Source organism: Mastomys coucha, unplaced genomic scaffold (genome assembly GCF_008632895.1).
Source record: "Mastomys coucha isolate ucsf_1 unplaced genomic scaffold, UCSF_Mcou_1 pScaffold16, whole genome shotgun sequence".
NCBI lineage: Eukaryota > Metazoa > Chordata > Mammalia > Rodentia > Muridae > Mastomys > Mastomys coucha.
The window spans coordinates 85,204,100-85,217,466 of NW_022196898.1; the positions used below are offsets into that span (position 1 = coordinate 85,204,100).

General features: G+C 42.9%; 1 protein-coding gene across 1 annotated transcript in view; it reads right to left on the minus strand.

Annotated features, from left to right (window-relative positions):
* Positions 1-13,367, minus strand: part of Dapp1 (dual adaptor of phosphotyrosine and 3-phosphoinositides 1) — a 52,709-nt gene that overhangs the window by 3,785 nt on the left and 35,557 nt on the right. Inside the window, exons 5-8 of the mRNA XM_031375635.1 lie at positions 6,167-6,214; positions 4,563-4,625; positions 3,417-3,502; positions 1,344-1,431 (exon numbers count right to left, since the gene is read on the minus strand). Coding sequence (XP_031231495.1) covers positions 1,344-1,431; positions 3,417-3,502; positions 4,563-4,625; positions 6,167-6,214 — 285 coding nt within the window. The remainder of the gene's footprint in view (positions 1-1,343; positions 1,432-3,416; positions 3,503-4,562; positions 4,626-6,166; positions 6,215-13,367) is intronic.

Here is a 13,367-nt window from a genome sequence, read left to right on the forward strand (position 1 = left end):
TGGAGAGGAGGTATGGGATGTGGAACAGTTGGAGGGCGGGTGGGACTGGGGGTGGGGGAATTAAATCTAGAGTGTAAATAAATAAAGACAAAAACCCCAAGCTCCCAAAAACCAGCCCCCCTTTTTTGGCGGAGAAGAGTGTTCCTACCACTGAGCTACAAGCCTGGCCTTAAGGATATCCATTTTCAGGTAATGCCTATAGATTCTATAATTACACACACACACACACACAGAGTGATTAGGAAAAAGATATCTTGCCTTTGAATACACAACGGGTTTAAAGACAGTATACTATGGTTTGACCTCTGTATAAAGGCTTGGTAATAGAGTGGTGGCATTGATGCGATAGGACCTTTAAAAGATGAGACTTACTGGGAAGTCCTCACGTCACTGTACACTGCCCTTGGAAGTGAGAACTGATCTGAAGAGAGTTCTATAAGTCTGAGCTTGTGCGCACCCCCAGTTCATCTCTGGCTTCCTGTTTAGAAGGGTGACGGTTCCCATTCTCCACGAGCCCCTGTCTTTATGTCCCACCAAAAGGTCTGCATCAGAAGCTCATAGGAGTCCTATGCCCTTGAACCTCAAGAACTGGGAACCTCCTTCACTTCATAAGTAGCTTGCCTCACTATTTCACAAGAGAAACAACCACCAGACTAATATATCACACTTACAGGAAATACTAGAAAGCTTTTACTCAGCTACCCACGCTCTATAATGTGCATGGGGAAAAAGTAAGAACAGGAAGACTATACACCTTTGGCAATAATACCCACACAAAGTGCAGTTTACACTGGGAACCAAGTTACTCCCCAAGCTCCCTCCATTGAAGCCTACATCAGCGTCCCTCTCTCAGGCCTTTCAGACCGAATATTCTCTTCCAGGGAAAGTGATATTAACCAGTACACCTTACCGGAAGACTGCCAACAGCTGCGGCTGAGGACGGGCTGAGGCATAAGAATACCCTCCCTTCCCTCTTACCACCCCTCCTTTTGATACCCCTTAAGAATGCAGATATTGGGCTGGCAAGATGGCTCAGAGGGTAAGAGCACGGACTGCTCTTCCAAAGGTCCTGAGTTCAAATCCCAGCAACCACATGTTGGCTCACAACCACCCATAATGAGATCTGACACCCTCTTCTGGTGTGTCTGAAGTCAGCTACAGTGTACAGCTTATGTATAATAATAAATAAATCTTAAAAAAAAAAAAGAATGCAGATGTTATCCCACAAAACTGCCAAGAGCCTTCTCTTTGATTCAAGAGCCCGCTCTGACAACTGGTGTATGCTTGGAGTTGACATGTCTGTTATCAAGAAGACTGGACATCTGGGGACTTTTATAACTCACCAACTTCCATCTCAGTATTTTGATCCATTCATCGGCTTCAACTCCTGTCTTTGCACAGAGATAAAACGTCCTGAATGGAAACACTAAGCTGAGGAGACAAAAGAAACAATGTGAGATGGTTGGTATAGCTTGTTGTGTATACCCTGGCTGAATAGTATGAGCGCCTCCCAGTGGAAGGATTGCTGAGATCTCCCATAATTAGCACGGTAACTGCTACAGAGCCATTCCTGTCAGCAACTGCAGAAATGCCTAGGGGGGTTTAAGTTTGTATTATTGTAGAGGAGATTTGCATTCTCCGAGGAGACTTCAAAGAAGAAGGGTATGTCCGGAGGCCCAACCACAGCCTGTTGTGGTGTTTGTCTTCGGTGGAAGCAAGTTTACTCAGCTGAGCTCCGCAGAGGTCCAGAGTCAGTCTGTGTGTCAAAGGACAAGGCAGGCTGAGAAGAGGGCATGCTGAAGAACTCATTCTTACTGGCTGGATTAAGGAGGGTGACACTTCCTCCTGAAGATGTAGTCAGTTTCAAAACAGAATAGAAAGATGGGGACAACAGAATACCTCAGCTTGCTATTTGATCCATTCCTTACCACGGGTTAGTCTCTGACATTTAAACAAAAAATTTCATCACAAAAGATTGGAAAGGTATATGATAACTTTTCATTTTGCTGCCTCTGACTGTTTAGTCAAAATCATTTGAGTGATAAGGTTAGCCATAACATATCCTGGTCATTCTTTCTATTCTTACAATCAAAACACAAACACTAATACTTTTTCTGTCTCCCCCGACCCCCATGTATCCTAGGCTGGCTTTGAATTTGCTACATAGCAGAACTCATGATCCTCCTTCCTGGAGCTGAAATTCACAAGTGTTTCTATCACCTCAATGGCCAAGCAGACGGGGGTGGGGGGTGGGTGTGGGGAGGGAGAGATGTTGACATCACACGTGTTGTGCAAGGTGCTGAGTGTAAACTGGTTCCTGGATGTCACTGATACTCCCTGCTGCAGACTTGAGTTGCTGTCTAAGTTCACACAAATCTCCCTTCTCTTCTTGCAAACAGAAGCCTGCACAATATATTTAATTAGTTTAAGCCAGCTATGATCATGTCATGGCTATTTATGTTGCGGCTAGTGAGTCAAGCAGAAACCTCACAGGGTAACGTTTCCAAGGAAACACTACAAAGGACCAGGCAGAGCTGATACACCTTTCTTCCTGTCAGTGGAAACACTAGGGGCGAAAGTAGCCACTTGGATCTGAAGGAGCCAGCTGAGAAGCATCAAGAGAAGGGTAGAGACCACGCCCATGCTGGCACCTTGTCACAGTCCACCTGCCTTGAGTTGTTACTCAAGAAAATCAAGCTGGGCGGTGGTGGCGCACCCCTTTAATCCCTGCACTTGGGAGGCAGAGGCAGGTGGACTTCTGAGTTCGAGGCCAGCCTGGTCTACAGAGTGAGTTCCAGGACAGCCAGAGCTACACAGAGAAACCCTGTCTGGGGGTGGGAGGCAGGGAGGACGGGAAGAAAAGAAAATCTGGCAAGGTCTGAGCTCCAAAGGAGAGGGAGAATAGCTTCCATCTTTCAGCCTGGAAATGGTTGACAAACTTTGAAACAAGAGGTGGTGGAAAAGAAAACACACCTGTTTTTATCAAGACACCATCTCAGAAATGTATATACTGATATCCTGATACACTGATCATAGCACAGCAAAACACTTCCACTGTTGTTAGGGTCACACAGGGCCCAAACAGTACAGACCCATCTAACACCAGGATCAGTGCAATGATAACTAAAATTGAGAGGAAAATCTCAAAGTTGCTTAAGATGTGAATGAATGGCTGAGTGTGTGTGTCCTTGTTGCACAGTGCACAGCCTGAACCTAGGCAGCCTGCCTCTTTGTTGAAGCAACTTTAGATGAGGCATTGTGGTCTCTGCAGCTGGAGACACGCCTAGCATGCCACACCCTCATGTGAGGTTAAATCTACGTCCCTCCAATCCAGACGTGCAGACATTAAGAAAAATGGCATTTATTCCTCGGCTTAAAAGACTTTTAGAAACATTTCCTTTATGAAAATATCTTACCAGAAACAGTTTACTCGTTCCTGTGAGTAATCAAATTGAACAGCCGAGCACTCTGTTAGGTCTAGGATCCGAATTGGTTCTGGTGACTGAAAACAAAACAAAACTATGTCACAAAGTAAACACATGTGCATGTCCATCATCCCTCCCTTAACAAGGTTTGACGTAAGCAACTGCCAGTGTCATTAAGATGACGGATGATGGCAAAGCCTGACACAGGGAAGGCACACGCTGGGGTCTGGGAACTAGCCTTTCATAGATTAAGCACTAGGAAGACATTGCTGGGCTCATAGATGGCTCAGTGGTTAAGAGGGTGACCCGCTCTGGCAGAGGATCTGTGTTCTGTTCCCGGCACACATACTGGGCAATTCAAAACTGCCTGTAACTTTAGAACTAAAGCGTTCAATGCCTCTGGCCCGGTACCAATACTCATGGGTACATACCCACACACAGGCACAAATTCATGCACATTATTTAAGAATAAAATAAAATTTTCTGTAAAAAAAAAAAAGTACTGTTTTTGTCAGTTTACATCAGACAGATAGAGTTTTAAGAAAGGAGTCATATTTTCTCCCATCTTTTAGAAACTTCTACTATTGCAGACCTCTTGTATACAAAAAGAGTAAACCATTTTAAGTTGGCGTGATAAAACTGACCTGGGCAATCGATATGCTTTTAATACAAGGGGAAATTGCCTCCTAGGCAAGAATGGCAGGAGAAGAATTCCATTGTCCCAAGCACAGGGAGCCATATACTGCGGACTCTGAACGACAGCTGCTCTGACCAGGCAACAGCTTCCAGAGGGAAACCTCATTTTAGCAGAGTCAGAATACATCAGGAATCAAGAGCACACGGCTCAGTGGGTAAAGACACTTGTGGTCAAATCAAGTTGATGATCAGAGACTGATTCCCATGAACTGCTTATTGAAGGGAGAGATGCGACTCCATAGGTCTGATCTCCAAACTCTGTGGCCAGTGTGCCTTACATTGTCATAACTGAATACAAATTGAAAAGAGATTGGGTCTCTAGACTCTTGTTTCAGAGGATGTCCAGAACCTCACAGAACTAACTTCTAAGCAGCGGCGGGGTGGGGTGGGGATGAGTAGCGCGAGGACTGGAGCAGGGGCAGGTGCTGTCGTCTTTCTCACCATCTGGTCTTTGAAATATTTCAGTTCGTTCCTTTGCAAAGTGAACCATCTTGTTTTCCAGGTCTGAGGGGAGAAAATTTAAGTTTGAATACAAGAATGTAATATCTAAACTTGATAGTTTATTTTCATTTTAAAAATATATAAAGGATTAGATAAAATAAGCCTAAAATATTTTGGGGTATTATTTTTGAGAAAAGTTTCAAAACAGCTATAAGAAAATAAGATGAGTCTGTGCTCTAAGATCACAATAGAAATACCACTAGTTAATTTAAATGAATAGAAGCAGCTGCTGTAAATATTTAAGGTAATTTATAACAAGCCATTTAAGTTACTATTTTATTAATGCTATAATAAAAAATTGGTATCAACTTCGAGAACCTTCTATGAGCTATGTCCCCACAACAGAAATTTGTGTATATTTCATGTATACTCTTGAAATTTCATTTATACATAATGTATATTTATCCACTTCATTTAAAGTAATGTCATCTGTTATTATTTATTATTATTATTATTATTATTTCAAAACTGATACAGCTGAAGTTTAGTCCTTTAATCATGTGACTCTCACAGCAAAATTATCGCTACTGTCTGTTTCCTTACTACGTCTTAACAATGCCCTGATCTATCTCAGCTGGCAATACACCCAGTTCAAAGGGACAATAGAAGATTCCAGAATAAATATTCAGCAGGCATAGTTGTTCAAGCCTGTAATCCTAACACTGCGGATGCCAAGAAGTAAGACTGTATGTTTCGGGTCAGCCTGGGCTGTGAGTGAGGCCCTATCTGGAATCAATAAATAGGCTACAAAAGTGAACGGCTCCCATCTTCAGTGAGCACCTAGTCTAGTGATAGATGGATAACTGCGTGACTAGATTAGACTCAAGCAGCCTGGTTCACAGGAGAAAGGGTAGGACTCTGACTCCTAGAACAGACAAGAGCTGACAGATTGCATGACCATGGCTAGACATGTGAAAATGAAAGAGAACTTTAAAGGTATAGTTGCAGGTAGGGAGCCGTCAGGTGCCCTGGATTTGTACACTGTGTTCATTTTGGTATTTTATAATGTAATTATTTTTCAAGCACCAGTGATGTACTTGGCCTACCTTTCAGTAAACATTTTATAAAATTTTAAATATTTTGTTTAAAAAACAAACAAACAAACAAACAGAGGGCTGGAGAGCTGGCTCAGTGGTTAAGAGCACTGGCTGTTGTTCCAGAGATCCTGATTTCAAGTCCCAGCAACCTCATGGTGGCTCACAACCTTCTGTAATAGGATCTGATGCCCTCTTCTGGTGCGTCTGAAGATAGCTACAGTGTACTCACACACATAAGATAAGTAAATCGTAAATCTTTTAAGGAAAAAACAAAACAAACCCAGAAATGCTCAAGAGCTAATTGACCCGTTTGTTCTCGACCCTTCCATGGAACATGGTACACACTGCTTCCTTTTCAGTATGAACTCCAGGTTACTTACACAGGGCCTCATCAGAGAACACTCAAAAAAGTTATTTCTCAGGTAATATAAGTGGCTCAAAGAAGTTTATAATTTTCCTTAAAAAAAAAAAAAATCTGTCAAGATTGCGAGCCCCACACTTCCTTACCTTTACCAGGCCTCCTTGCTTGGTGAGATACCCTTCTTTGGTACCCAGCTGCAAAAGAAAAAGCCTGGAATGAAGCCCAGAATTGTCGCATGTTTGACCTTGTGCTCCAGTCCTATCTTATCTTGCAGTGCTGGGGTGTGTGGGGTACCTTACTCCAGGGAAGCACTTTACACTAAGCTTCAGGCTCGCCCTTTGTCCTGTCCTATGAAGAACACACGTCTGCCACTGATTTTTAACCGACCCTCTCTCATTTCCCCCTAGCTCTTGCAACTCTCCCCGGTGCCACTTGGTAGACTAGATCATCTGACATGTTCCATAGCCACAGGCGTTGGTGGAAAGACTCTCAGTTACCTCAATCTGGCCATTTGAAAACAATTAACAACAGGTAGTGTTTGTTAGCAGGCTGTGAAAGCCAGCAGCTTGGACTGTTGGAGGAATCCTAGTGGAGAAGCGAAGCGAGCACTCACACGGAACAGGCAGTTGACACTCTGATTGGCCTCCAGCCTCCGTACTTTTGTGTTCAACAGCCACGGACTGAAACATTTGATAAAAACACTGAGTCTTGGGCTGGAGAGATGCCTCAGTGGTTAAGAGCACTGACTGCTCTTCCAGAGGTCCCGAGTTCAATTCCCAACAACCACATGGTGGCTCACAACCCTCTGTAATGGGATCGGATGCCCTCTTCTGGTGTCTGAAGACAGTAACAGTTTACTCACATACATTAAATAAATAAATATTTAGAAGAAAAGGAAAAAAAAACCACTGAGTCTGTAGTGAATATGTATAGATTCTTTTTCTTACCACCCCCTAAACAGAACATTTTATTGACCATTTCCCTGACATTTATATTGCTTTGGGTGTGATAAGTAATCTATTCTGAAGTACATGGGTGTGTATGGATAGTTTACGTGCATACAGTACAATTTTATATAAGGGTCTTGGTCATTTAAGGACATTGGCATCCACATAGGGACTTGGAAATACTGACTGATACTGAGGGATTGCTACATTTGGGGCAGTATATTCAGAAATGTAAAAGGGTTTCTTTATTTTAGGGCTCTGTTTTTTAAAGTTTAAAAAGGGAGCTAAGAGGCAGAAATAGCAATATTTGTTGTATTCCATAGTCTTCCCTCTACACGGTCCTCTCCACTCCAAAGCCATCTCATGAGACTCCCATAGAGAAGATACTCAGAAGGGCAAATGTATTTATATTTCATCTATTCAAAATGGGATCTGAAAGGCAGATGAATCATCTGTTTTACTTAGTTTCATTAGTTTAATTGTTTCATTAGTTCAGAGGTAATTGCAATGAATTATGGGAATGGTGTGGACTCTACATAAGCCAGGGGCCCTAAGATCAAAACCTTCGCAATCCATAATCTAAACAAACTGAACTAGGACATTATTTTGTTCTAATGTGACCTCATGATATGCCTTTCCTTATAGAGAAGAACACAAGTCAGACCTGGAAAGTGACTGCGTTGGCGTCAGGGTTCTTTTTATGGGAGTTTCTCGAGTGTTCTTTGCTGAGGTGAATTCTTCTACCAAATAGAAAGAGGAACCACGGAACTTACAAGAACAGAAATGAGAAATAGCTCTGAACCACAGGTGGAATTCTGATGGCAGAGCAGGCAAGATAAACCTCCTGCGCATGCATCTCAATAATGCTAATCAACTCTGCTGAGTCTGACATCACAGAATCACTGTGATTTCTTTGGATGTTAGAGAAATTAAATTGAGGGGCTGAAGACATGGCTCGGTGGTTAAAAGCACTTGTTGCTCCTCCAGGTGACCAGGGTTCAATTCCCAGCACCTAGATGGGAATTCACAACCCCCTCTCCTGTTCAAGAGATTCAATGCCCTCTTTGACTTCTCAGGGCTCTGGGCATAAATGTGGTGCATAGGCATACATTAAGGCAAAACACACACAACATATACTTAAAATTGAAAAAAAGTAAAAAGAAATTAAACTGAGTTAAGTACTAAGAAACGTTTTAAAAATTGTTATTTTGGTTCGTTACAGGTACGTGTCTATAGAGATAAAATAACTAAGGTTAAATGTTTTTGTAATGGGGCCTGACAGAATTAGCCATTAAACTCAAGCTAAGAGATCATGCTATGGACTATTGCCTTTAACTGATACACTAAAAGCCTAGTCTTTTCTGTGTTTTTTTTTAAAGATTTATTTATTTATTTTTATGTGTATATGAGCCATAATGTGGCTTCTTGGAATTGAGCTCCAACCCTGATCGTTCCAGCCCCATTCACTGTAGCTGTCTTCAGATGCACCAGAAGAGGGCGCAGATCTCACTACGGGTGGTTGTGAGCCACCATGTGGTTGTTGGGATCCGAACTCAGGACCTTTGGAAGAGCAGTCAGTGCTCTTACCCGCTGAGCCATCTCGCCAGCCCTTTTCTGTGGTTTTGATAAATGAAATCCTGAAGAACTCTGAAAATCTGAGAATATACGGAGTCTCTGGATATAAGAATGGAAATCATTGTATGGCAGGCTTATCCTTAAACCCATGATCTGTAGCAGGAATGATGCTTGGAATAGCTCCAGGTTAGATACAAATTAAATGTTTAATAATAAAGGATTAGCCATGCCGCCTCCCGCACCATTTTGCATAAACATCCAAAGTCCTCAGGTGGAATGAGTGTGTGGATGTTCGCACACCTTGGCACAGATTGGTGGAGCCCAAACAGAGAACAAGGAGAATCCATGTGGCTGGTGCCATTAGCTGTGGGAGCAGTTGCTTGGTGTGAGTGCTAAAGCCAGGGATGCGGTATGGTGGAGTGAGGTGAGGGCTTCTTCCCATACAGGCGGGGGTGGCAAGTGTAAAGTAGGCATCTGCAGAGAGAGAAGGGTGGCAGTGGCCTGGAACTGATCATTGAGTGAGCAGGAAGTCCGGTAGGGGGATGGGCAGCTGAGCGGCAGATGGACGTCGCTTACAGTCCATTGATCACTACCTTCCAGATAATGGGACCCATTATCCTCCCTGTGGGAGAAGGTGTTGAAACCAGGAAAACCTAGAGTGAGCCTTGTGGCTCTGTAAGGGGTTTTAGTTGTTGCTGGGTATCCACAGAGGGAAGAACCGATAGATGGAGAGATGGACGGATAGACACAGATAAAAATTCATAGGTACGCATGCAGACACATTTATCTTTTCCTTATCCCTGAGTAGGTAGGAAAGTGACCTTTAATCAAAACGGGTGCCTATGTGGTTCAGATATCAAGTTGTGAAGGACCACTTCACAGATGAAGAAGAAGCTATTTTTGAAAAAAGTTGACATTAGATATGACACAAGGAAAGCATGGGCCAAGTCTGGGGCACCTTGCTATGCCAGAAAGCAAAGTTATCAAAGCATCAAGAGGCCATAGACACAGACACAGACGCCCAGACAGACGCCCTAAAGCATCAGGAGGCCACAGACACAGACATAGACGCACAGACAGACGCCCTAAAGCATCGGGAGGCCATAGACACAGACACACACACAGACAGACACCCTAAAGCATCAGGAGGCCATAGACATAGACACAGACGCACAGACAGACGCCCTGAAAGGTCTCTTACTTACCAAATCACAGACAATTTCAAAAGATCAAAATAAATCGTGACAGGATCTTAACCCATTGACACAAAACACTAAATAACGTGGGAAATAAAGAGCTTCCTCCTACAGCAGTCCCGCAGCCAGTGAACATTCAAGGAGCAAGAATGTCCGAGGCTCACCACTCGCAATAACCAGAGTTAAGACAGCAAATAAATACCAACTGATGGGCAAATTTTTAGTAAGGAGCAGAGTATGCATATTTATAATTCTCTGGTAGATTAATAAAGATTCCTGAAATCTTTATTAATAAAGATTACAACAATAACAAAAAGAATAAAGTAGTTCTTTTTTTGTTTTGTTTTGTCTATTTTTTTTGAGACAGGGTTTCCCTGTGTAGCCCTGGCTGTCCCGGAACTCACTCTGTAGACCAGGCTGGCCTTGAAATCAGAAATCCACCCACCTCTGCCTCCCAAGTGCTGGGAGCTAAATGATTCTAAAGTGAAGAAAGCTGTAGACACCTCTCACTTGATCAAACCTGGAGCGTCTGAGGAGGCAGGGAGGGGATGAGAGCTCCTCCTGGTGTTCCTACAAAACCACACACTGCAACCTAGTAACACTCCATGAGAGACAAGCCAGCGTGGGGAAGAGTGTACGAAAGAATTGGGCTTTAATTTTCAAAAATGATAGACAAAATTCAAGGCAAAACAGGACTTAGGACAGGAAGGACAATCAAGAGACAGGACACATAAGACCAAGGACAGGAGCTTTGTGCCCGAAAGGACTGTAGGAGCGAAGCAAAGCTCACCAAGGTCTGCAGATACAACGGTGTCATAGCAGCTTCCTAATTCAGATGGTGGGCTGTGGTCATGTAAGCAAGTGTCTTTGTAGAAATACACACTGCTGTGTTTTAAATGACTAGACACTCTATAAACAACCAACTCTTAAATGGCTATGGGGAAACAAAGCTTTTTAGATTATTCTTGCAATTATTCTGTCAATTCAAAATTATTTCAAATCTTAAAATGTGATTTAAAAAAAAAAAACCCAGCCAACCAGAATGACTGTTTTAAGTAAACCAACATACTTAGTAGTAGAATATTAAGGAATTTACTTAATCATGTTTTAGGAAATCATGCAAGGTACGAAAGATGTTCATAGGGTTAAATCTATATATTATAACACACACACACCCCTAGACAGAGAGAGAGAGAGAAGAGAAAGAGGGAGAGAGGGAGGGAGAGAGAAAAGGAGAGAAAGAGAGAGAGAGAGAGGAGAGAGAGAGATGGAGAGGAGAGAGGGAGAGAGAGAGGGAGAGAGAGAAAGGAGAGAGAGAGAGAGAGGGGAGAGAGAGAGAAGAGAGAGAGAGAGAGAGAGAGAGAGAGAGAGAGAGAGAGAGAGAGAGAGAGAGAGAGAGAGAGAGAGAGAAGGATACACATGGACACACAGATAAACATGCTGGAAATGTACCAGGGAGGCATCCAAGAAGAACTATCATGCATCATAGATCATATAACAGAGAAAGATGTCACAAAGCAAAGGAAACATCCGTTTTTGAAGGAAAGGGTTGTTAGAAGTAAGCTAAGGAAGCCTATACTCTCACTGAGCCAGACTGAGTCAGGAGCTTGTCTCCTTGTCAGGAACATTGTCTCCTGGAGGATAACTACACTGTCTATCATCTTGATGTCTGAATCCTCATAACACTCGTCTCAGCGGTCATCAGATCACAGCCTAAGAGGTCTCCTTGCCTCTAACTCAGCGGCAAGTCCATTCAACACTTAGCACTTAGGGGGGTCTCTTTCAAACTGTGAAGACTTAAATGACTAAAACTCTCAGACTTTCTCGGCATCCAGAACAAAGACTGCCTTGTACAGTGAGGGCTTTCGGGGCACGTGAAGAAGAGCTGGCATTGGGGCCATGATCACTGCAGGACACTTAGCTCATCTCAGCCATCCTGCTGGGAAGCAGGCTAACTCTCCTGTGCTCTTAGGCCTCCTCTTCCCTCTGGCTCACTCCTAGCAATGCTGACTTTGTCAGTCCTTGAAGCCCTTCTGAGGAATGTCTGCCTCGGGGATTTTGTGTTACTTGTTCGCTTTACTCTGCCTTCTTACATCTTGATGTAACTGTTCTTTTCTTTATGAAAAAATTATTTGTTGCCAGGCAGTGGTGGCACACGCCTTTAATCCCAGCACTTGGGAGGCAGAGGCAGGCAGATTTCTGAGTTGGAGGCCAGCCTGGTCTACAGAGTGAGTTCCAGGACAGCCAGGGCTACACAGAGAAACCCTGTCTTGAAAAACCAAAAAAAAAAAAAAAATTATTTGTTGACAATATAAGAACAATAACTTCCTTAAATGAAGTTGACAAATGATGTGATGTAATTTTATGTAAGCACCTGCATTTGGGGGAAATGGGGCTACTTTCATTTTTTTTTTTTTTAACTTCAAGCAAGTTCTTCTTCTAGAAGTATGATGTAATGCTCTTCCTCCACAGGCAGGAACTCATTTCTCGAAAGAGAAAACAGAAGTATTGATACCTCAGAGCTCAAAGCTGGGAGACAGAGGCGCCTGCACTGGGTGAGCGAGGGACAAGAATGCCAATCTGATGAGGGCTCTGTTCTCTCAACCAGGTAACCAGGTCAGTCCAGGATTCCTTAAGCAAAGTATACTGAGATATGGTCCTGGGCTTATTAAAAAGCCTCTACTGTTTTGGTTGGTATCATTACACAATAAAGTTTGTAGTCTTCTTGTTATATTATGTGCATTCCTTGCTGACCAAGCCCTAACCACTCTTTAAAAATTCCCCCGTGTGTTACGGTGTCCACATACTTAGTCAGGTGAACTTTGTGATACATGGAGGAAGCAAACAAAAAGTAGTTATGACTTCTCTAATTTGGTCTAAAGAGTCTTAGTCCTAGCTGAGACCAAAGCTACAGATCATGTATTGGCTGTCTCTTACTACCAAGGATAAATGTAGGCTAAATATAGCAGATCGTAGTTTCCCTGACAAGGAGTCTCTGGGAGTCTAACAGAGGCTGAGACGGGAAAGTGGACATGACTCCCACCACTAACCAAGAAACTGCCTGTCAAGGATACCTGCTGGCAAAAGAAAAATTCATTCTCTTTAATGGAGTCTTACTGGGAATATTGACCCCAGTTCAGGGTAGACCTAATGCCTGGGAGTAGCTGTCCAACACAAATCAAACTCACTGGTGTTTTGGTAAACTTTTTTTAGGAGGCATTTTTTTTTGTCTTATTGGTCTTTTGCTTATTATATTTTGGTTTTGATTTTTGTGTTTTTGTAGTACATTTCTTGTTTTCATTTATTTATTTTTTTTTTTAGAGGGGAGGCATGGATTGGAGCAGGGCAGGAGCTGGGAGGAGCTGGGGAAGGGAAAGTGTGATCAGAATATATTGTATAAACTTTTTATCTCGAAAAAAGAAGAGGAGGAGACTGTGAAGATAAACCCTTGATACACAAGATGGTTTTGTGATGGGCGGGCAGCTAAGAAAAGGGAAAGAGGAAGCTAGGAAGGGAACTGGCGGGCTAGAAAACAAGAACTGAGCAGAAGTGGGTCTTGATCTGATCTCTGGCCTCTTCTGTCTCTGGAAATGCATCAATCACTTTACTTTCCTAGATTTCTCTAGTTC